General features: G+C 55.5%; 1 protein-coding gene across 2 annotated transcripts in view; it reads left to right on the plus strand.

Moving 5' to 3' along the window:
* ARL1 (ARF like GTPase 1) overlaps positions 1 to 22,445 on the plus strand; it is a 197,768-nt gene that overhangs the window by 131,744 nt on the left and 43,579 nt on the right. For both annotated transcript variants that reach the window (XM_085653316.1, XM_085653317.1), the window contains one exon: positions 15,749 to 15,860. In XM_085653316.1, the coding sequence (XP_085509442.1) occupies positions 15,749 to 15,860 (112 nt within the window). The remainder of the gene's footprint in view (positions 1 to 15,748; positions 15,861 to 22,445) is intronic.

Consider the following 22,445-nt stretch of genomic DNA (forward strand, 5'->3'; position numbering starts at 1 on the left):
ACCGGAGTGATTGGGGAGCCGGACTATGGGGGAGGTTCGTCAACGAAGGTCGTGATGCCCTGCTGCAGCTCCCAGATCACCAAATGTCGTCCTACGACCACATGAAGGCTGCCCTCCTCACCCGCTACGGCCTCACACCCGAGATGTACCGCCAGAGGTTCAGAGATTGCACCCGGATCCCGGGTACAACTTGGGTGGAGTACGTTAACTATTTCAGCCGAGCCTTCGAGGGTTGGATCAAGGGGAGCCATGTCACGACCTACGAACAACTCTTTAACCTTATGGTATGGGAGCACCTGTCGAACAACTGTTTCGTCGAGCTCAGGCAGCACCTTCTCGACAGTAAATTGACTGACCCCCGGCAGCTCGCCGCCGAAGCTGACCGATGGGAAAGCACCCGAGTGGGCCGGAGCGGGCCACACGAGCAGAACCGAAGCAACCAAGGCCAGCACCGTCCTCGAGGAGGAGGAGGCCAGGGCCGAGGGAGAGACACCATCCCGGCAACGCCCGTGGCCAGCACCCCGCCCCCGGCCGGCCGGGGCAACCCCCCGATGCGTCCTGGGTTCCGAGCCAACGTCACGTGCCACCGATGCCAGCGAGTCGGCCACTACGCCAATGACCCGAGCTGCCCGCAGAACCAAACACCAAGGCCCCCGCCAGGTAGCTGCCGCCGCCCTGGGGGAAGAACGACTATCAGAGGAACAGGAAGAATATGAGCCGGCCCGGCCAGAGTGGGAACCGGCCGCCATGGTTCTAGCGTGCCTCGGGGGAAAAGACATGGTCCCGCGGGCTCCCCTACCCGCCAACACCCGGAAATACGGTCAGTGGGTGACCATTAATGGGCGTCGGGCCGAGGCCTTACGTGACACGGGCGCCAGTGTGACGGCCGTCCGCTGTCACCTGGTGAAGCCCGAGCAGATCCTGCCGAACATTCTCTGCCCCGTCCGCTCAGCCAACAATTCCGAAAGTCTGTGTCAAATGGCCTGCGTCCCATTCGAATGGGGAGGGGTCTCCGGCCTGTTGAAGGTGGCGGTCCGGGATGATGCCCCCGTGGACTGCCTCCTGGGGAATGACCTCGAGAGTTCCCCGTGGGCCACCGTCGAGAGAAGAGAGCACCTGGGGATGCTGGGCCTCCCGGACTGGGCCTGCATAACCACCCGGTCCATGGCCGCCCGTGCTGTCCCCCGATCAGAAGAACCGGAATGGCCAGCACCTCCACCCCCGGTCGCCCCAGTAGAGGACAACGACGAGGCCAACCCCCCAGAACCAACGGCCGAAGGAGTCGCTCAACCCCAGGACCTTCCCGGCCTGGCTCAGTGGCGTCAAGAAGGGGGGCCCACCCAAGAACAGTTCCGCCAGGAGCAAAAGACCTGCCCCGCCCTCGAGGGACTCCGACAGCAAGCCAGCGCCCAGAGCGCAGGGGACGCCACCGGAACTCATTGGGTCTATTGGGATAACGACCTGCTATACAGCGAACAGAGAATCGCGGAGCTAGGGGCCGGTCGGGTGCTGGTGGTACCTCTCCGCTTCAGAGACTTCCTACTCAACCTGGCCCACGATGTCCCCCTGGCTGGACACCTGGGCCAGGACAAGACTTACAGTCGCCTAGTGACCCACTTTTTCTGGCCGAAAATGAGGAACGACGTCCTGAACCACTGCCGGTCCTGCCCCACGTGCCAAGCCAGCGGGAAGAGTGGCCGTAAGCTGAAAGCCCCTCTGCAACCCTTCCCTGTGGTCACCACCCCGTTCGAGAGGGTAGGAATAGACATTGTGGGGCCCCTGGACCCCCGCACGGCACAAGGACACAGGTTCATCCTGGTACTGGTGGACCACGCCACCCGCTACCCCGAGGCGGTGCCCCTACGAACCGTGACAGCTCCGGTGGTTGGCCGGGCCCTAATGGGGATCTTCTCCCGGGTGGGCTTCCCCCGGGAAGTCGTCAGCGACCGAGGCACGAACTTCATCTCCAAATACATGAAGTCCCTCTGGCAACAATGCGGGGTCACCTACAGATTCACGACCCCCTATCACCCCCAAGGGAACGGACTAGTGGAGCGTTTCAACCGCACTCTCAAGGGGATGATTGGGGGATTGGAAGAGCCCCTCCGTCGCCAGTGGGATGTACTACTCCCGTGCCTCCTCTTCGCCTACCGAGAAGTTCCCCAGAAGTCCCTCGGCTTTAGCCCTTTCGAACTCCTGTACGGGCACCCTGTGCAAGGGCCCCTCAGCCTAGTCAGGGAAGGTTGGGAGTTGGCCCCCCTAAAGACCCCTCCAGACGTCTTCAAATACCTCCTGGCCCTACGCAATCAGACCCGGCGCTTCAGGGAGATGGCCAAGGCGAACCTCGAGGCCAGCCAGGAAGACATGAAGAGATGGTATGATCACAATGCCTCCTCCGTCGAGTTCGAGCCTGGTCAACAAGTGTGGGTGATGTCCCCCACCGAACCATGTGCCTTGCAAGAGAAGTGGACGGGGCCCTTCAAGGTGGTCGAGCGCAAAAGCCCCGTCACTTACCTCATCGACATGGGGACCTCCCGGAACCCCCTTCGGGTCCTCCACACCAACAGACTCAAACCACACTTTGTGCGCTCAGAACTCAGCCTCCTGATGGCTACGGACAGTGGGGCAGAGGAAGACTCCGAACCCCTCCCGGATCTCCTGAAGACTCAGGAGAATGACGGTTCCGTGGACGGGGTCCGGCTCTCCGATGCCCTCACCCCGGAGCAACGCCAGGGCTGCCGGAACCTCCTGCTGCGGTTCGCTACCCTGTTCTCCCTCACCCCCGGGGTCACCCCTTGGTGATTGCACGACGTGGACACCGGGGACAGTCCCCCTATCCGACACCAGGCCTACCGCGTACCAGATCGGGTACGAGCCTGCATACAAGAGGAAGTGGCCAAAATGCTCACGATCGGGGTCATCGAGCCCTCGGACAGTCCCTGGGCCAGTCCGGTTGTATTAGTCCCCAAGGCCGCTGCCCCCGGCACCACACCTGAACTGAGATTCTGCGTCGACTACCGGGGCTTGAACGCTGTCACCCGGACCGACGCTCATCCTATCCCCCGAGCGGACGAATTGATCGACCGGCTGGGGGCCGCCCGCTACCTCAGTATCTTCGACCTAACAGCGGGCTACTGGCAGATCGGTCTCACACCCCGGGCTCAGGAACGGTCAGCCTTCTCTACCCCCGATGGCCACTACCAATTCAGGGTCATGCCCTTCGGCATGAAGAACGCCCCCGCCACGTTTCAACGCCTTGTGAACCAGGTCCTGGCGGGGCTCGAAGAGTTCAGCGCTGCCTACCTGGACGATATCGCTGTATACAGCCGCCACTGGTCCGACCACCTCCTCCACCTCCAAGAAGTCCTACAGGCCCTCCAGCGGGCCGGACTCACAATTAAGGCCGGCAAATGCCAAATTGGCCAAGGGTCCGTGACCTACTGTTGGACAGGCCTCACAGACGGCTTGCTCCCTCCCCGCTCGACAGGGCCCGAACTCCGGCCCACCTGGCATATCCCCACGACAAGCACCTGTACTCCGTCTCCCGACGGACCCTCTGCCCTCGGACCCCTACTCATCACGGGGTCCAGCCCCACCGGCTTCCCCGGCCGGGTCAAGCCGCCATCTGGGGCCCTGCACCACGCGGCCGCATGGCCTCCCCTCGACCCTAACCCCGGGCCTGGCCGGCCCCGACATCCCGGCACCACCATCCACCCAGGAGGTGAGCGGACCACTTGACAAGTCAATGGGAGAACGAACTGTCAAGGGCTCTCCCCCGCCGGGTGCCGATCGCCCCCAGCTCCCCCAGGCACTGGCTCCACCCCCTGCTGGGTGTCTGGACACCTTCATCCCGGACCCTCCGACCTCCAAGTGCGAGGGTCCGGACATCAAAGGGCACCAGCCCTATAACTGAGGCAGCTCCGGAGCAGGAAGGCAGTTGTATCCTGGAGTCGAGAGACACCGAGTGAACTCAACCTTGACGGTCTAATGGCGCTGCCGTAGCCCGCTCTTGTGAACCATCGTCCTGCCTGCTGGCGCTGCCGCGGCCTTCTGCAACATTCATCTTCCTAGGGCCTGCTGGCGCTGCCGCGGCCTTCTGCAACATTCATCTTCCTAGGACCTGCTGGCGCTGCCGCGGCCCGTTGTAACGACCATCCTCACCGGGACCTGCTGGCGCTGCCGCGGCCCTCTGCAACAGTCATCTTCCTGGGACCTGCTGGCGCTGCCGCGGCCCGTTGTAACGACCATCCTCACCGGGACCTGCTGGCGCTGCCGCGGACCGTATATCTTCCGGGGACCTGCTGGCGCTGCCGCGGCCCGTTGTATCGACCATCCACACCGGGACCTGCTGGCGCTGCCGCGGCCCGTACCACCTAACCACCAAGCTCGAGGATTGTGAGCTCATCATCATCTCATCAGAACTACCGGATTGGTAAATAGACTGCCCCGCTACCCCCTTCCCTACCTTGCGAGACTCTAATCGAGGGGACCCCTGAGTCCAGACCTCCTTGTACCATTCAACCGTACCTTAAATAAGTGCTTATAAAGAACGCTGAACCTTATCCGTGTGTGATATCTGTCTGTGGGGGGGGGAAGTTACTTGTCTGTACGATCGCTGGAGACGGCTCTCCCCGGAGACCTCTCCTCCTGACCCCGGCCGACCCTCCCGGTCCGTCTACCTTTTCTAACATTGGTGGCCAGCGGCGAGATCCGAATCAACGCGTAATCGTACAGAGAGTAGCTCACCCCACGACAAAACACGATGTCGACCAAAGATAGCAGCTCCACCGAGAAGTTCCAAATGGAGAAATTAGAAGAATACAACCACCGCGAACTGAGACAATTTTGCATAGAACTTGGCATTGCTACCACCGGCCTGAGTACCAAGGATGATCTAAAGCGCGCTCTTGAGTCATGGACAGAAACTGGGGTCGCAGGACCCTCCGACCAAAGCAGCGTCACACCAGACCAAAACAGCATCACACCAGAGGGGAACGCCACGGCTCCCGAGGAGCGGGGAACGGGCCTCTCGCAGGAGGAGATACGAGAAAGAGACAGAGTCAGATTACACGAATTAGAGATGGCACGACTCAAGATGGATGGGGAACTCAAGTTAGCTGAACAGAAACTCAACCTCGAGCATATGCGGCTTCGAGAGGAACGAGAAGAAAAGCAGAGACAGAGAGAGCTGGAAGAGAAAAAAATAACGCTCGAGCACGAGCGCCGACTGGCGGAAATAGAACTGCGCAAACAGAATAAGGAACTGGGGGGGCCTGAGCGACCACACACCCCGGGGCCAATTGAGAAAAAAGTTCACATCCCCAAGGAGGTGGTCCGCGAGTATGTCCGAGAAGACGACATACAACAGTGGTTTAAAGCCTATGAGATCGCAATGACCTCCCACCGGATCGACCGGAGTGATTGGGGAGCCGGACTTTGGGGGAGATTTATCAACGAGGGTCGCGATGCCCTACTACAGCTCCCCGATCACCAAATGTCGTCCTACGACCACATGAAGGCTGCCCTCCTCGCCCGCTACGGCCTCACGCCCGAGATGTACCGCCAGAGGTTCCGAGACTGCACCCGGATCCCAGGTACAACTTGGGTAGAATACGTGAACTATTTCAGCCGGGCCTTCGAGGGTTGGATCAAGGGAAGTCAGGTCACCACCTACGAACAACTCTTCAACCTTATGGCATGGGAGCACCTGTCAAACAACTGTTTCGTCGAGCTCAGGCAGCACCTACTCGACAGTAAGCTGACTGACCCCCGGCAGCTCGCCGCCGAAGCTGACCGATGGGAAAGCACCCGAGTGGGCCGGAGAGGGCCACACGAGCAGAATCGAAGCAACCAAAGCCAGCACCGTCCTCGGGGTGGAGGAGGAGGCCAGGGGCGAGGGAGAGACACCTTGCCGGCAACCCCCGTGGCCAGCACCCCGCCTCCGGCCGGCCGGAGCAACCCCCCGTTGCGTCCTGGGTTCCGGGCCAACGTCACGTGCCACCGATGCCAGCGAGTCGGCCACTACGCCAATGACCCGAGCTGCCCGCAGAACCAAACACCCAAGCCCCGCCAGGTAGCTGCCGCTGCCCTCGGGGAAGAGCAATCATCGGAGGGACCCGAAGAGTATGTGCCGGCCCAGCAAGGGTGGGAACCGGCCGCCATGGTCCTGGCATGCTTAGGGGGAAGAGACATGGTTCCGCGGGCTCCCCTACCCGCCAACACCAGAAAATACGGTCAGTGGGTGACCATTAATGGACAGAGAGCCGAGGCCTTGCGTGACACCGGCGCCAGCGTGACGGCCGTCCGCTGTCACCTGGTAAAGCCCGAGCAGATCCTGCCGAACATTCTCTGCCCCGTCCGCTCGGCGGATAACTCTGAGAGCATGTGTAAGATGGCCTGCGTCCCGTTTGAATGGGGAGGGGTCTCCGGCCTACTGAAGGTGGCGGTCCGGGACGATGCCCCCGTGGACTGCCTCCTGGGGAATGACCTCGAGAGTTCCCCGTGGGCCACCGTCGAGAGAAGAGAGCACTTGGGGATGCTGGGCCTCCCGGACTGGGCCTGCGTAACCACCCGATCCATGGCCGCCCGTGCCGCCCCCCGATCAGAAGAAACCGAATGGCCAGCACCTCCGCCCCCGGTTGCCCCCGTAGAGGACAACGGCGAGTCCGACCTCCCGGACCCGACTACCGAAGAAGACGCGCAACACCAGGACCTTCCGGATCTGGCTCAGTGGCGGCAAGAAGGGGGGCCCACCCAAGAACAGTTCCGCCAGGAACAAAAGACCTGTCCCTCCCTCGAGGGACTCCGCCAACAAGCCAGCACCCAAAACGCCGGGGACACCACCGGAACCCACTGGGTCTACTGGGATAACGACCTGCTCTACAGCGAGCAAAGAATCGCCGAGCTGGGGGCCGGTCGAGTTCTGGTGGTACCGCTCCGCTTCCGAGACTTTCTGCTCAACCTGGCCCACGATGTCCCCCTGGCTGGACACCTGGGCCAGGACAAAACGTACAGTCGCCTGGTGACCCACTTTTTCTGGCCGAAAATGAGGAATGACGTCCTGAACCACTGCCGATCTTGCCCCACATGCCAAGCCAGCGGGAAGAGTGGTCGGAAGCTGAAAGCCCCTCTGCAACCCTTCCCTGTGGTCACCACCCCGTTCGAGAGGGTGGGGATAGACATTGTGGGACCTCTGGACCCCCGCACGGCGCAAGGACACAGGTTCATCTTGGTACTAGTGGACCATGCCACCCGCTACCCCGAGGCGGTGCCCCTACGGACAGTGACCGCTCCGGTGGTTGGCCGGGCCCTGATGGGGATCTTCTCCCGGGTAGGCTTCCCCCGAGAAGTCGTCAGCGACCGAGGTACGAATTTCATATCCAAATACATGAAGTCCCTCTGGCAACAATGCGGGGTCACCTACAGATTCACGACCCCCTATCACCCCCAAGGGAACGGACTAGTGGAGCGGTTTAACCGCACTCTCAAAGGGATGATTGGGGGATTGGAAGAGCCTCTCCGTCGCCAGTGGGATGTACTGCTCCCGTGCCTCCTCTTCGCCTACCGGGAAGTTCCCCAGAAGTCCCTCGGTTTTAGCCCCTTTGAACTCCTCTACGGGCACCCTGTGCGAGGGCCCCTCAGCCTAGTCAAGGAAGGTTGGGAGATGGCCCCCCTCACGACCCCTCCAGACGTCTTCAAATACCTCCTGGCCTTACGAAACCAGACCCGGCGCTTCAGGGAGATGGCCAAGGCGAACCTCGAGGCCAGCCAGGAGGACATGAAGAGGTGGTATGATCACAATGCCTCCTCCGTTGAATTCGAGCCTGGGCAGCAAGTATGGGTGATGTCCCCCACCGAACCATGTGCCCTGCAGGATAAGTGGACGGGGCCCTTCAAAGTGGTCGAGCGCAAAAGCCCCGTCACTTACCTCATCGACATGGGGTCCTCCCGGAACCCCCTTCGGGTCCTCCACACCAACCGGCTCAAACCACACTTTGTGCGATCCGAACTAAGCCTCTTGATGGCTACAGACAGTGGCACGGAAGAAGACTCCGAGCCCCTCCCGGATCTCCTGAAGACTCCGGAGAAGGACGGCTCCGTGGACGGGGTCCGGCTCTCTGACGCCCTCACTTTGGAGCAACGCCAGGACTGCCGGGGCCTCCTGCTGCAGTTCGCTGCCCTGTTCTCCCTCACCCCCGGGGTCACCCCCTGGTGTCTGCACGACGTAGACACCGGGGACAGTCCCCCTGTCCGGCACCGGGCCTACCGCGTACCAGATCGGGTACGGGCCTGCATACAGGAGGAAGTGGCCAAGATGCTCACGTTCGGGGTCATCGAGCCCTCGGACAGTCCCTGGGCCAGTCCGGTCGTATTAGTTCCCAAGGCCGCTGCCCCCGGCTCCGCCCCTGAACTGAGATTCTGCGTCGACTACCGGGGCTTGAACGCTGTCACCCGGACCGACGCCCATCCCATCCCCCGAGCAGACGAGCTGATCGACCGGCTGGGTGCCGCCCGCTACCTTAGTACCTTCGACCTAACGGCGGGCTACTGGCAGATCGGCCTCACACCCAGGGCTCAGGAACGGTCAGCCTTCTCTACCCCCGATGGCCACTATCAATTTAAGGTCATGCCCTTTGGCATGAAGAATGCCCCCGCCACGTTCCAACGCCTTGTGAACCAGGTCTTGGCGGGGCTTGAAGAATTCAGCGCTGCCTACCTGGACGATATCGCTGTATACAGCCGCCACTGGTCCGACCACCTCCGTCACCTCCAGGAGGTCCTACACGCCCTCCAGCGGGCCGGCCTCACCATTAAGGCCGGCAAGTGCCAGATTGGCCAAGGGTCTGTGACCTACCTTGGGCACCAAGTGGGGAGCGGGCTGGTGGCCCCACTACAACTTAAGATTGCTGCCATCCAGTCCTGGCAGCCCCCCGTCACCCAGACCGAAGTCCGAGCCTTCCTGGGGCTCACCGGCTACTACCGGCGGTTCGTGAAGGACTACGGCAGCATCGTGGGGCCCCTCACGGGTCTCACATCCAAGAACCAACCGAAGCGGGTCAACTGGACTCCTGATTGTCAAGCGGCCTTCGAGGAGCTGAAGGCCGGCCTGTGCACCGCCCCGGTGCTCCAGGCCCCCGATTACAGTCGGGAATTTGTGGTGCAGACCGACGCCTCCGACCACGGCATCGGAGCCGTCCTCTCTCAGTTGAACCCCGAAGGTCATGACCAGCCGGTGGCCTTCATCAGTCGACGTCTCCTGGCCCGAGAACAGCGTTGGAGCACCATCGAGAGGGAGGCATTTGCAGTAGTGTGGGCCCTCAAAAAGCTCCGACCCTATCTCTTCGGTACCCACTTCCGGGTACAAACCGACCATCGACCCCTGCAATGGCTGATGCAGATGCGGGGGGAAAACCCAAAACTCTTGCGCTGGTCCATTTCCCTGCAGGGAATGGACTTCACCGTGGAGCACCGACCAGGCCAAGACCACGCCAACGCGGATGGCCTGTCCCGCTTTTTCCGCCTCGACGAAGAGAGTCCCCAAGGAGATGGGTGACTCTCCCCGCCTTCAGCTGGGGGGGACGCATGTTGGACAGGCCTCACAGACGGCTTGCTCCCTCCCCGCTCGACAGGGCCCGAACTCCGGCCCACCTGGCATATCCCCACGACAAGCACCTGTACTCCGTCTCCCGACGGACCCTCTGCCCTCGGACCCCTACTCATCACGGGGTCCAGCCCCACCGGCTTCCCCGGCCGGGTCAAGCCGCCATCTGGGGCCCTGCACCACGCGGCCGCATGGCCTCCCCTCGACCCTAACCCCGGGCCTGGCCGGCCCCGACATCCCGGCACCACCATCCACCCAGGAGGTGAGCGGACCACTTGACAAGTCAATGGGAGAACGAACTGTCAAGGGCTCTCCCCCGCCGGGTGCCGATCGCCCCCAGCTCCCCCAGGCACTGGCTCCACCCCCTGCTGGGTGTCTGGACACCTTCATCCCGGACCCTCCGACCTCCAAGTGCGAGGGTCCGGACATCAAAGGGCACCAGCCCTATAACTGAGGCAGCTCCGGAGCAGGAAGGCAGTTGTATCCTGGAGTCGAGAGACACCGAGTGAACTCAACCTTGACGGTCTACTGGCGCTGCCGTAGCCCGCTCTTGTGAACCATCGTCCTGCCTGCTGGCGCTGCCGCGGCCTTCTGCAACATTCATCTTCCTAGGGCCTGCTGGCGCTGCCGCGGCCTTCTGCAACATTCATCTTCCTAGGACCTGCTGGCGCTGCCGCGGCCCGTTGTAACGACCATCCTCACCGGGACCTGCTGGCGCTGCCGCGGCCTTCTGCAACAGTCATCTTCCTGGGACCTGCTGGCGCTGCCGCGGCCCGTTGTAACGACCATCCTCACCGGGACCTGCTGGCGCTGCCGCGGACCGTATATCTTCCGGGGACCTGCTGGCGCTGCCGCGGCCCGTTGTATCGACCATCCACACCGGGACCTGCTGGCGCTGCCGCGGCCCGTACCACCTAACCACCAAGCTCGAGGATTGTGAGCTCATCATCATCTCATCAGAACTACCGGATTGGTAAATAGACTGCCCCGCTACCCCCTTCCCTACCTTGCGAGACTCTAATCGAGGGGACCCCTGAGTCCAGACCTCCTTGTACCATTCAACCGTACCTTAAATAAGTGCTTATAAAGAACGCTGAACCTTATCCGTGTGTGATATCTGTCTGTGGGGGGGGGAAGTTACTTGTCTGTACGATCGCTGGAGACGGCTCTCCCCGGAGACCTCTCCTCCTGACCCCGGCCGACCCTCCCGGTCCGTCTACCTTTTCTAACACCTACCTTGGGCACCAAGTGGGAAGCGGGCTGGTGGCCCCGCTGCAACTTAAGATTGCTGCCATCCAGTCCTGGCAGCCCCCCGTCACCCAGACCGAGGTCCGAGCCTTCTTAGGGCTCACCGGCTACTACCGGCGGTTCGTGAAGGACTACGGCAGCATCGTGGGGCCCCTCACGGGTCTCACGTCCAAAAACCAACCAAAGCGGATTAACTGGACCCCCGATTGTCAAGCGGCCTTCGAGAAGCTGAAGGCCGCCCTGTGCACCGCCCCTGTGCTCCAGGCCCCCGATTACGGTCGGGAATTCGTGGTGCAGACAGACGCCTCCGACCACGGCATCGGAGCGGTTCTTTCCCAATTGAACCCCGAAGGTCATGACCAGCCGGTGGCCTTCATCAGTCGACGTCTCCTGGCCCGAGAACAGCGCTGGAGCACCATCGAGAGGGAGGCCTTCGCAGTGGTGTGGGCCCTCAAAAAGCTCCGGCCCTATCTCTTCGGTACCCACTTCCGGGTACAAACCGACCATCGACCCCTGCAGTGGCTGATGCAGATGCGGGGGGAGAACCCAAAACTATTGCGCTGGTCCATTTCCCTGCAGGGAATGGACTTCACCGTGGAGCACCGACCGGGCCAAGACCACGCAACGCGGATGGCCTGTCACGCTTTTTCCGCCTCGACGAGGAGAGTCCCCAAGAAGATGGGTGACTCTCCCCGCCTTCAGCTGGGGGGGGACGCATGTTGGACAGGCCACACGAAGGGCTCGCTCCCTCCCCGCATGACAGGGCCCCAGCCCCCACCGGCTCCCCCAGCCGGGTCAAGCCGCCATCTTGGGCCCTGCACCACGAGGCCGCGTGGCCTCCACCCGACCCTAACCCTGGGCCTGGTCGGCCCCGACATCCCGGCACCACCATCCACCCAGGAGGTGAGCGGACCACTTGGCAGGTCAATGGGAGAACGAAGCGTCAAGGGCTCTTCCCCCGCCAGGTGCCGATCGCCTCCAGCTCCCCCAGGCGCTGGCTCCACCCCCTGCTGGGTGTCTGGACACCTTCATCCCGGGCCCTCCGACCTCCAAGCGCGAGGGTCCGGACATCAAAGGGCGCCTGCCCTATAACTGGGGCAGCTCCGGAGCAGGAAGGCAGTTGTATCCTGGAGTCGAGAGACACCGAGAGAACTCAGCCTTGACGGACTACTGGCGCTTCCGTAGCCCTATCTTGCGAACTATCGTCCTGCCTGCTGGCGCTGCCGCGGCCTTCTGCAACATCCATCCTCGTCGGGACCTGCTGGCGCTGCCGCGGCCCGTTGTATCGACCATCCTCACCGGGACCTGCTGGCGCTGCCGCGGCCCATTGTAACGACCATCCTCACCGGGACCTGCTGGCGCTGCCGCGGACCGTGTACCGACCATCTCTACCGGGACCTGCTGGCGCTGCCGCGGCCCGTACCAGCTAAACCACCAAGCTCGAGGATTGTGAGCTAATCATCATTTCATCCGAACTACCAGACTGGTAAACAGACTGTCCCGCTACCCTTTCCCTATCCTGAGAGACCTAAGTCGAGGGGACCTCTGAGTCCAGACCTCCTTGTACTATTTCATCGTACCTTAAGAAGTGCATATAAAGAACGCTAAATCTTCTCCTTGTGTGGTGTCTGTCTGTGGGGGGGGGGGGAAGTTATTTATCTGTACGATCGCTGGAGACGGCTCTCCCCGGAGACCTCTCCCCTTGTCCTCGGCCGACCCTCCCGGTCCGTCTAACACCCAACCACACACACACACACCCAACCACACACACCTACACACACCACCACACCCACAACCACACACACCAAGCATTGGCATAGCCAATAGGTCTCGCCTTTGGGACCTTATAAGTGTTTAGCCACGCAACAGTTGATGTGGTTGCACCAAGGATATTGTGCTGCATAACTAAATACTTGGAAGGTCCCAAAAGCGAGACCTATTGGCTATGCCAATGCTTGTTTGTTTAGGATGGCAGTTGTTAATCCAGTTAGGTTCATATACATTCCTCATATCACTGCCATTGACAAACCAGGAATGAATTGAAACATAGTATCTCCTTGTCTGTCACCTCTGCTTCATTGATGGATACATAAACCAAAATGTTTCAAAACACTTGTGTGCCTTTAAAGATTTTCCCATTAATTACGATGTGCCATAGGATTCAATGTTACCCATATCTGGTTCTGTAAAAAGTTGTGGGGTTGGTTCTGAGGTCCAGAAGGTGCTTGTTATTCTTTGTATACTATTATTTGCTTGGTATTCAAGGTGTATATTTTTTGCCAATCAAAATATTGAAATATCTTATGACACAATATTGTGTCGTAAATATCGCCCCATTGGGTTATTAACTCCAGTGGGGATATATGTTTGCAAAAATAATTTAGGACACAGTGTATGTTACTCGATATTCTGACAGCGGCATTTATGTACCATACATTTCTGTTCTAAATGTGAAGTACTTATCGTTTATCATTAAGGGATGTCTATTTTGTTATACTTTATTTGAGTTCTAAGCCCATCCACCTCTTGGAATACACCTTGACTGCCTGCTTGTTTTTGCTACCACATGGGTCTCCAAAGAGTAGCTCGGGAGCTACGGGTAGTTCGCCAGCATCCTCAAAGTAGCTCTGTGGTGAAACTAGCCAAGTATCTCTTTCAAAGAATCTGTGCTCTGCTCATTTCAACACCCTTAGAGTGACAGCCAGCCAATCCAATGGCAGGGCCTCATATTCGCACTTACACACTGTGTCAGTCCATGGGGTCTTCGCATAGCCATCTGCATCCCCTCTCAATCTGTAAGAGAGGGACGAGGTGGGTGGCCCAGTCGATGCAGCCTACTCTGAGGAACTCTGGTGTGCCTTTTACTTGTGTAGTAGCTGACTCCACGATGGGAGTTGGTAGCCGGGGGGGGGGGGTGTAACTCCTTCTCTCTCTGCCGAATCTCCCCTGCCAATGCATAGAAGACCGCATGGCTAGAAATGAGCAACATAATGACTGAGACTGGCTGATGATCAAGGCCACCCGACCAGGATATGGTGGAAGCAGGCACGCCATCCAGTACAGGTTACGACAGAATTTAGGCAATTATATTCAAATAAAAGAGAAGAAACACTGGCAGGAATTCCATCTAATTGGTTTACTGCAGAAATAGACTATTATTTTCAAACAGGAGAGAAGAAACCCTTAGGAGGAATACAGAGACACACATACTGGGGGCAGTCTCCTCCCTTTTCACTGCTAATATCTTAAAGTTACAAATAAGTAGATCCTCATGTCCATCATATCCCACCAAGTAAGTGCCCAGTGTGAATGACCCTCTTCTGGGGTTGTAGACCTTTGTTGCGGTTTATTCTGGTAAACTGTTAGTCTTGGAACAGACTGCTTGTGCTTTCTCATACAGACTGGGCGTAATTGACTGGGAGGGGGGGGGGGGGGGGGGGGGGTCTATCCCGTACCATACTAGCAGAGATACCCCCAAAAATCCAAATCCTTGACCAAGGGTGAAAAATGTATGCCTACCCGAAAACACTAATAAGTCTGAGCCCGCTACACCATACAAATAAGAATCCAGTTTTGGGCGGAGTCAGCTCTGTAGACTTAAGAGGCCCTGGGGGAAATTCAGCTCTGAATGCACCCATGTGTAGCCAAAAACTGTGCCCCACCCCAATCGTTCAAAAAAGTGACTTAACACACCCAGCATTCCTATTTCCACATTCCATAGATCAGCACAATCAGTCCTGGTAAAAGACAAGCATAATCTCTCTCCTCCCCGCATGACTGGCGCTGAGTCGGATATATTCGCAGGAACTTTCTCAGTCGACCAGTGTCATTCTACGGGCAGTTCAGTCCTCTAAAAGAAGCTCTTACTGCACAAATCTAAGCAGTGGGAGACGATGCCTCAATATTTAGATTATATAAGAAGAGCAGTGGAAGAATTGCAGAAACTGAGTGTGGATGTCAGCATTATTTGTTGATATAACACAGCATTGCCAAAAAGTGTTTTCAAAGCCAATTGTTCAAAACGGCAAGAACTATTGGCTTCTCCACTGCTTGTTAAGTCAGACTTGACAACACATCTGTCTAGTATACCTGGTGCTACTAATTCTTTTAAATACACTTAGAACATAAAATGCTAGCAGACCTATTGATTTTGCCAGTGCTGTTGTACTTAGGAGGCTCCATTGGCTTCTTAAATGAATTTCTTTATCTTGCATTACGTTCTATATGGCTTTTGGCAATTTCTTCTAATTGATGTTAAAAACACCATTACTCTGTTATGTAGAAATTAACACTTTCTTCCTTGTATACAGTATTCCTTATGCTGTAGGGTTTGCTCTTTCAAGATTTATAGTATCTCAAATATATCCTTCAATGTGTGTGGCCAAGGGGGGGGGTGTGTGTGTGTGTGTGTGTGTGTGTGTGTGTGTGTGTGTGTGAGTGTGTGTGTAAGCAAGCTTTGGAGTGATCTCTTGCTCACTCATTATTTGCTTCCTCCCTAATGTGTGTCATTTTAGGAAGGTTCATACTAAATTTCCCTTTGCTAAGGTCCCTGTGCTCTGTGGTGATCGTTCTCTTATTTGTCTCTGATATTCACTGTCCTACAAAATTAAAAAAACATAAAAGTACAATGTTTATCTATGATAGAATTAGTTACTGTTTTTCCTTGTAAATGACATTTGTTATCCATTGCACTGAACCACATCTACTGCTTCCCTTAGAACCATCTAGTTTTTTAAGATTATTAGTCTGTTATCTAATATATTTACCTCTAATAGACCATATCCTAGTGTACTGTATTGATGATGCACTTTTATTTTCTGTACCAGATGTTAGTGTATTGTATTCATTAACCATGCAGAAGAACATTTTCCTAAGTCAGACTATTTTAACGTTTTTCAGGCCGTATTGGCGTTGCTATTATTCAAATACAGATGCAGTAATTTATGTGGTGGACAGCTGTGATCGAGACCGGATTGGAATTTCGAAGTCTGAGTTAGTTGCAATGTTAGAGGTAAGAGAAAAATATGATGGCTTATTGTGATTATGATGTTCTTATTGTAGCAACACCATATACTTGGAAGTGCTCTTGTGCTGTTTTTAGCCCACTTCAAAGCAGCAAATAATTGTTGTCATTTAGTTGTCTTTTGATTGCATGTGGCTATTAGAATGGTATAGTGGGAGACATTCGGTACTGTCTGGAGAGGAGAGCAGCTATGAGTGCATTTTAATACCATGCAACAGCCACTAGTGTTTGTATGTAGACCGAGTTAAATCTTGGTGTGATGTTCAGTTGTAAAATTGAGGACTTATTTAAAGAGATCGAGAACTGGGGGAAGCAGTTCTTTGTCAGGTTGTGAGCTATATGACGGTATACTCTAGAGATAGTGGGCACATAGTAACCAGCAGAGATAATGCAGGTGAGGTTTCAGTTGAAATAGAGTGCAAAACTGGAGAAGGTAGGATAGGCTCAAAAGGAAAAAATGGATAGAAAGATCTCTGTTTTGTCTTGCCAGAACATATGCCATCCATTGAACCTACATCATTCTTCAGCATATACTGTTGCTCTCGAGGCTTTGAAGCTGTCTGTCATGGGAGGGGGAATGAGATAAAGATGTGAATGCCATTAAAGTGATCTACAGATACTATCATCGAAAGGATGAATTCTCCTTTTAAACACCTCTAAATTAATAAAACAGTGTTAATTTCACTTGATTGACTAATGGTTCAAAAGGAGCATCTTATCCTTTTAAATTTTTAGTACATATCTATTACAACTAACTGAAATATTTCAATCCCAAATAGTAGCATGCATGTTGTGACACGCAGCCTTTAGAAAAGTAAAGAAGCCAGTCTCCACCTACATTATAGACGTATTGGTGTGCCTGAAATAAGGTTAGTAGCCTAGGCCCAAATACTGAACGTGCTATTAGGAATTCCAAATCACCCCCCCCCCCCCCCCCCCCACCTCCCCTTGTCTGTAAAATTTGGACTACCTCCCACCGCAGGTAATATTCTCCGAAACCTAGTGTTCGAGGCATATGAGCTGCAGATTGTACACTTAGCATAGATCGCCATCTGGTGTTGGGCCCGGATGTTTGCAGTTTGTTTTTGTTCTTTGGACAGTCTTTGGAAGTCACGAGTTCGGTGACTCCTCCTTCGGTCCGTACTGCGCATGGGCTTCGGCTCCATCCTCAGATTGGTTTTTTCCGCCATCGGGCTCGGATGTGATACTTCGTGCTCCGGCTTCGAACTTCTACGGTTCCAGCCTCGACGGAAAATCCTCGTTTTCTTCGAGTTTCTTCATCATCATCTTCATCTCTCGAAGCGGCACTTTTCTCCATCCCGTACATCGGCACCGGCCTTCGGGCCCTCCTCGACTCCGGTCCCGGCCGATGGAAAAGACTCCGTTCAAAAAGTGCCCAAAATGTGGGTCTAAATTTCCCCACACCGACCTCCATCAGGTGTGTAACCTTTGCCTCTCTCCAGAACACGAGGCCAGAGACTGCCCCGCCTGTAAGTCTTTTCGATCAAAGAAGACCATCCGGGATCGAAGAGCTCGACGCACCATGGCGCACTCATCGTCCGCAGCTCCACCGGACATCTTCAGAGACGGCGCCGAAGCTTCGGGGCAACTACACACCGAGCAGGAGGAAGACGCCGTCAGCGCTTCCGAGGCCGACGACTCCGACGTGGAGGACATCACACCGGCGCAGCGGGTCGTGAGTACTGTACCCCCTCCCACCCCCGCGCCCAAAACCAAAGAGACTCAGGTTACACCCTCGCCTGCTGGCCTGGGTAAAACCAAGACCAAAGCTTCTATCACCCCACCTTCGGGCCCGGTGTCGAAGCCTCCAAAGTCTCACGGCAGCTCGGGCTCGAGCCAGCCGACGCCTGGTGCCGAAAAACAGCATCCGGCACCGAAGAAAGTAATACCCAGCTCGACCCCGAAACCACCGGTGCCGAAGCCTGGACTCTCGGTGCCGACCAAACACAAACACAAATCCGTCGGCACCGACGCTCCGGCGCCGAAAACTCCTTCGCCGCCGAAAAAACCGGAGGCCCCGAAAAAGCATGGCGCACAGAAACCATCGAAGCCCTCGGTTCCGAAATCATCGGTGCCAGCGGACGATTCGGCGCCACTGGCTCTGTTCACACCAGACCCTTTGCAAAAGACTCTGTCTAAAGATCCAAAGACTGGGCTATTGATTTTAATTATCAAGAAAAGACGCCTTGATACTCCGGCTCCTCCTCCACCACCCAAACGGAAGGACTCTGCTACTTCTCCCCTCAGAGTGCCCTCCCCACTACCTCCTCCTCTGCCTCCTCCACCTCCTCCACCCCCTCCCCCTCCCAGGTCTCCGCCACCTTTACCTCATTACTCTCCGACCCCGTCCCCAGATCCAGACGACGGGGACCCGGATTATGACCCGGCGGACGCCCCAATGGACCCCACTCCACCGGGGACCCCAGACCCATGGGAAGACTACCACAACCCTGACATACCTGATATGCCTCAGGACGACCTATACCCATCCAGGCCGTCTCCTCCAGAGGACTCCTTAGGGTTTCATCATCTAGTGCAGAGAGCAGCACACTACCATGGGGTGGACATGCACAGCGAACCAGTGGAAGACGACTTCCTACTGGACACATTTGACATACAAGACAAATCCACATCTATTTTGCCCATGCTTAAGGGTGTCACCAAGCATGCTGCAGAGGTGTTCAAAGACCCTGTCAGGGCCAGGGTACTGAACCCTAGAATAGAGAAAAAGTACAAGGCGGCACCCACAGACCCTGCATACATTAAGGGCCCTGCTCCCTTAGATTCCATAGTTGTCTCCACAGCTAGAAAACGGGCTAACTCCCAGTCCTCAGAAGAAGCCCCTCCGCCAGACAAGGAATCGAAACTTCTAGACGCGTCTGGCAAACGCACCGCCTCCCAAGCTGCAAACATGTGGTGCATTGCAAATACACAAGCGCTACTTGCGCGCTATGACAGAGCACACTACGACGAACTTGAGGCTCTTATGCAGCACCTTCCTGAAAAACACAAGCGCAGGGCTCATGAACTGATACAGGAGGGTAAACTAATTACAAACACCTCCATTAAGTGTGCCCTCGATGCAGCCGACACTGCTTCTAGAGCCATAAATACCAGTGTCCTGCTTCGTCGCCATGCCTGGCTCAGGATCTCAGGGTTCAAGCCTGAAGTCCAGGCGTCCATACTCAATCACCCTTTTGACCAACAAACTCTCTTTGGGCCAAAGGTAGACGAAGCGTTGGAAAAGATGAAAAAGGACACAGACACAGCAAAGTCTATGGGGGCACTCCAAACACAAGCCTCTAAACGTTCCTTTCGACGCTCATCCTTTCGTGGCACAGGCAGAGGCTTCTCCACCGATAGCGCCTCTACCTCCTACAAGTCCCCTCCTCAAAATACCTTTTCAAAGGGCAACCAAAGGGGTGGTTACAGAGGCAACAACAATAAGGGCAGGGGCAAAACTAAAACCACCCGTTCTGCCAACCCACCCGCACAATGACTTCCCTCCGCTCCCCCCAGACCACCCCACTCCGGTCGGGGGCAGACTACAAAACTTTATCCACGCATGGGAATCCATAACATCGGACAAATGGGTGACCCAAATTATTCGGTCAGGGTACTGTCTCGAGTTAACATCCACCCCACCCAATATCCCACCCACCGTCCAATGTCTCAAGAACATTCCACACTGCTCAAACAGGAGGTACTCTCCCTCCTTCAAAAACACGCTATAGAGCAGGTTCCCGTCAATCAGCAAAATCTAGGGGTCTACTCCCTATATTTCTTAATACCGAAAAAAGACGGGACCCTCAGGCCCATTCTGGATCTCCGGCCTCTAAATGCCTACATACATTCAGACCATTTCCACATGGTCACCCTACAACAAGTCCTCCCACTCCTCTGTCAGGGAGATTTTCTCACTACCTTGGATCTGAAAGACGCATACTTTCACGTTCCAATACACCCCTCTCACAGGAAGTACCTCAGGTTCGTGGTGCACGGGCAGCATTACCAATTCACGGTTCTCCCCTTCGGGGTTACCACCGCACCACGTGTGTTTACCAAATGCCTAGCGGTAGTGGCAGCACACCTCAGACGTCAACATATTCACTTCGTCCCTTACTTAGACGACTGGCTGATAAAAGCCACGTCCTACCACCAATGTGTGCAACATACAAACAGCACCATCCAACTGCTCCACCAGCTAGGCTTCACGGTGAACTACCAAAAGTCCCACCTCATACCATCTCACACAAAGCAATATCTCGGGGCCACTATACACACCTCCAAAGGTATTGCTTATCCAAACTCAGCCAGAATCACAAGCATTCAAGCCTTACGCAAAACATTCCTTCCTCAACACTCTCTTCCAGCAAGAGTGTTTATGAAGCTCATAGGAATGATGGCGTCTTGCATTTTCATAGTGCCCCATGCAAGACTCCACATGCGTCCTCTTCAAGAGTGCCTAGCACAACAGTGGAACCAGGCCCAGGGTCAGCTGACGGATCTGGTGTTGGTGGACGGCCGCACACATCACTCTCTGCAGTGGTGGAACACCACAAACCTCTCCAAAGGGCGGCCGTTCCTGGACCCGGTTCCTCAGGTGATTCTAACAGCGGACGCATCGCTCTCCGGCTGGGGAGCGCACCTCCTACACCTCACAATGCAAGGTCTATGGACGCCACAGCAAAAATCGCTCCACATCAACCATCTGGAGCTCTTGGCGATCTTTCTAGCCCTAAAATCCTTCCAAAAACAGATTTCGGGCAAAGCAGTCCTCATTCGCACAGACAACATGACTGCAATGTATTATATCCAAAAACAGGGGGGGACACACTCTCCCCAGCTCTCCCGCTTAGCCCAGAGCATATGGAGATGGGCAATTCCCCAAAACATCTTTCTCCTGGCACAGCACGTTCCAGGCGTACAAAACACCATGGCAGATCTGCTCAGCAGACAAACGCAACAACTACACGAATGGGAACTGCATCCACAAGTTCTTCACCCATTCTTCCAACAGTGGGGGCATCCTCAGATAGACCTCTTCGCCACCAACGAAAACAAAAAATGCCCAAGCTTCGCCGCCAGATACCCACACCCATTGTCCAAGGGCAATGCGATATGGATGAACTGGTCAGGCAGATTTGCATACGCCTTTCCACCTCTCCCACTAATTCCATTAGTGGTAAGGAAGCTACAACAACACTCCCTCACACTCATTCTAGTAGCTCCAACGTGGGCCAGGCAGCCGTGGTACACCACACTACTACAACTATCAGTGGTACCACATCAAAAACTGCACCTATCCCCATGCCTCCTAACCCAGAACCATGGAGAAATCAGGCACCCGGACCCAGCTCAGCTCAACCTTGCGATCTGGCTCCTGAAATCTTAGAATTTGGATACCTTAACCTTCCCCCTGATTGCATGAACATCATCATGGAAGCCAGACGTCCTACCACTAGAGCATGCTATGCCGCAAAGTGGAAAAGATTCGTAATTTACTGCCGTAACAATACAATCAACCCTTTAGATGCATCCATACAGCACATCATATGCTATCTGCTCCATCTTCACAGGTGTAACCTGGCATATTCATCCATACGCCTACACCTAGCAGCGATTGCTGCTTATCTACAAAACAGACAGCATTTATCACTGTTCAGAGTGCCCGCTATTAAAGCCTTTATGGAAGGCCTTAAACGAGTAATTCCTCCCAGGGCACCACCTTCCCCTGTATGGAATCTAAATGTAGTTCTTACACGGCTAATGGGTCCGCCCTTCGAACCAATGCATAAATGTGAGCTACAGTTTCTAACCTGGAAAACAGCTTTTCTCGTAGCTATCACTTCACTTAGAAGGGTTGGTGAAATACAAGCGTTCACTATACAGGAACCCTTCCTACAAATACATCACAGCAAGGTCATACTTCGTACAAATCCGAAGTTTCTGCCCAAGGTCATTTCCCCCTTCCATCTCAATCAATCGGTGGAATTACCTGTCTTCTTCTCGCAACCTCAATCTGTTGCAGAAAGGGCTTTACACACACTTGATGTTAAGAGGGCTTTGCTGTACTACATACAGAGAAAGCAACCTTTCAGGAAGACTAAACAATTGTTCGTCTCCTTCTCTCCACCACATAAAGGCAACCCCATCTCCAAATCAGGGATAGCTAGGTGGATTGTAAAGTGCATACAAATTTGCTATCAAAAGGCAAAAAGAACATTATCTGTTCCACCCAAAGCCCAGTCTACTAGAAAGTTAGGGCTTCTATGGCTTTTCTAGGGAACATACCCTTAGATGACATCTGCAAAGCAGCCACATGGTCAACACCGCACACCTTCACAAAACATTACTGTGTAGATGTGCATTCCAAGCAGCAAGCTAGTGTGGGCCAGGCTGTACTAAAGACACTTTTTCAAACCACTGCAACGGATACCGGTGGTCGCCGCTAAGGTTGGGTACTGCTATATAATCTATGCTAAGTGTACAATCTGCAGCTCATATGCCTCGAACGGAATATGCTACTTACCAGTATGCATCTGTTCTTGG

This window comes from Triturus cristatus, chromosome 4_1, assembly GCF_964204655.1.
Source record: "Triturus cristatus chromosome 4_1, aTriCri1.1, whole genome shotgun sequence".
Lineage (NCBI taxonomy): Eukaryota > Metazoa > Chordata > Amphibia > Caudata > Salamandridae > Triturus > Triturus cristatus.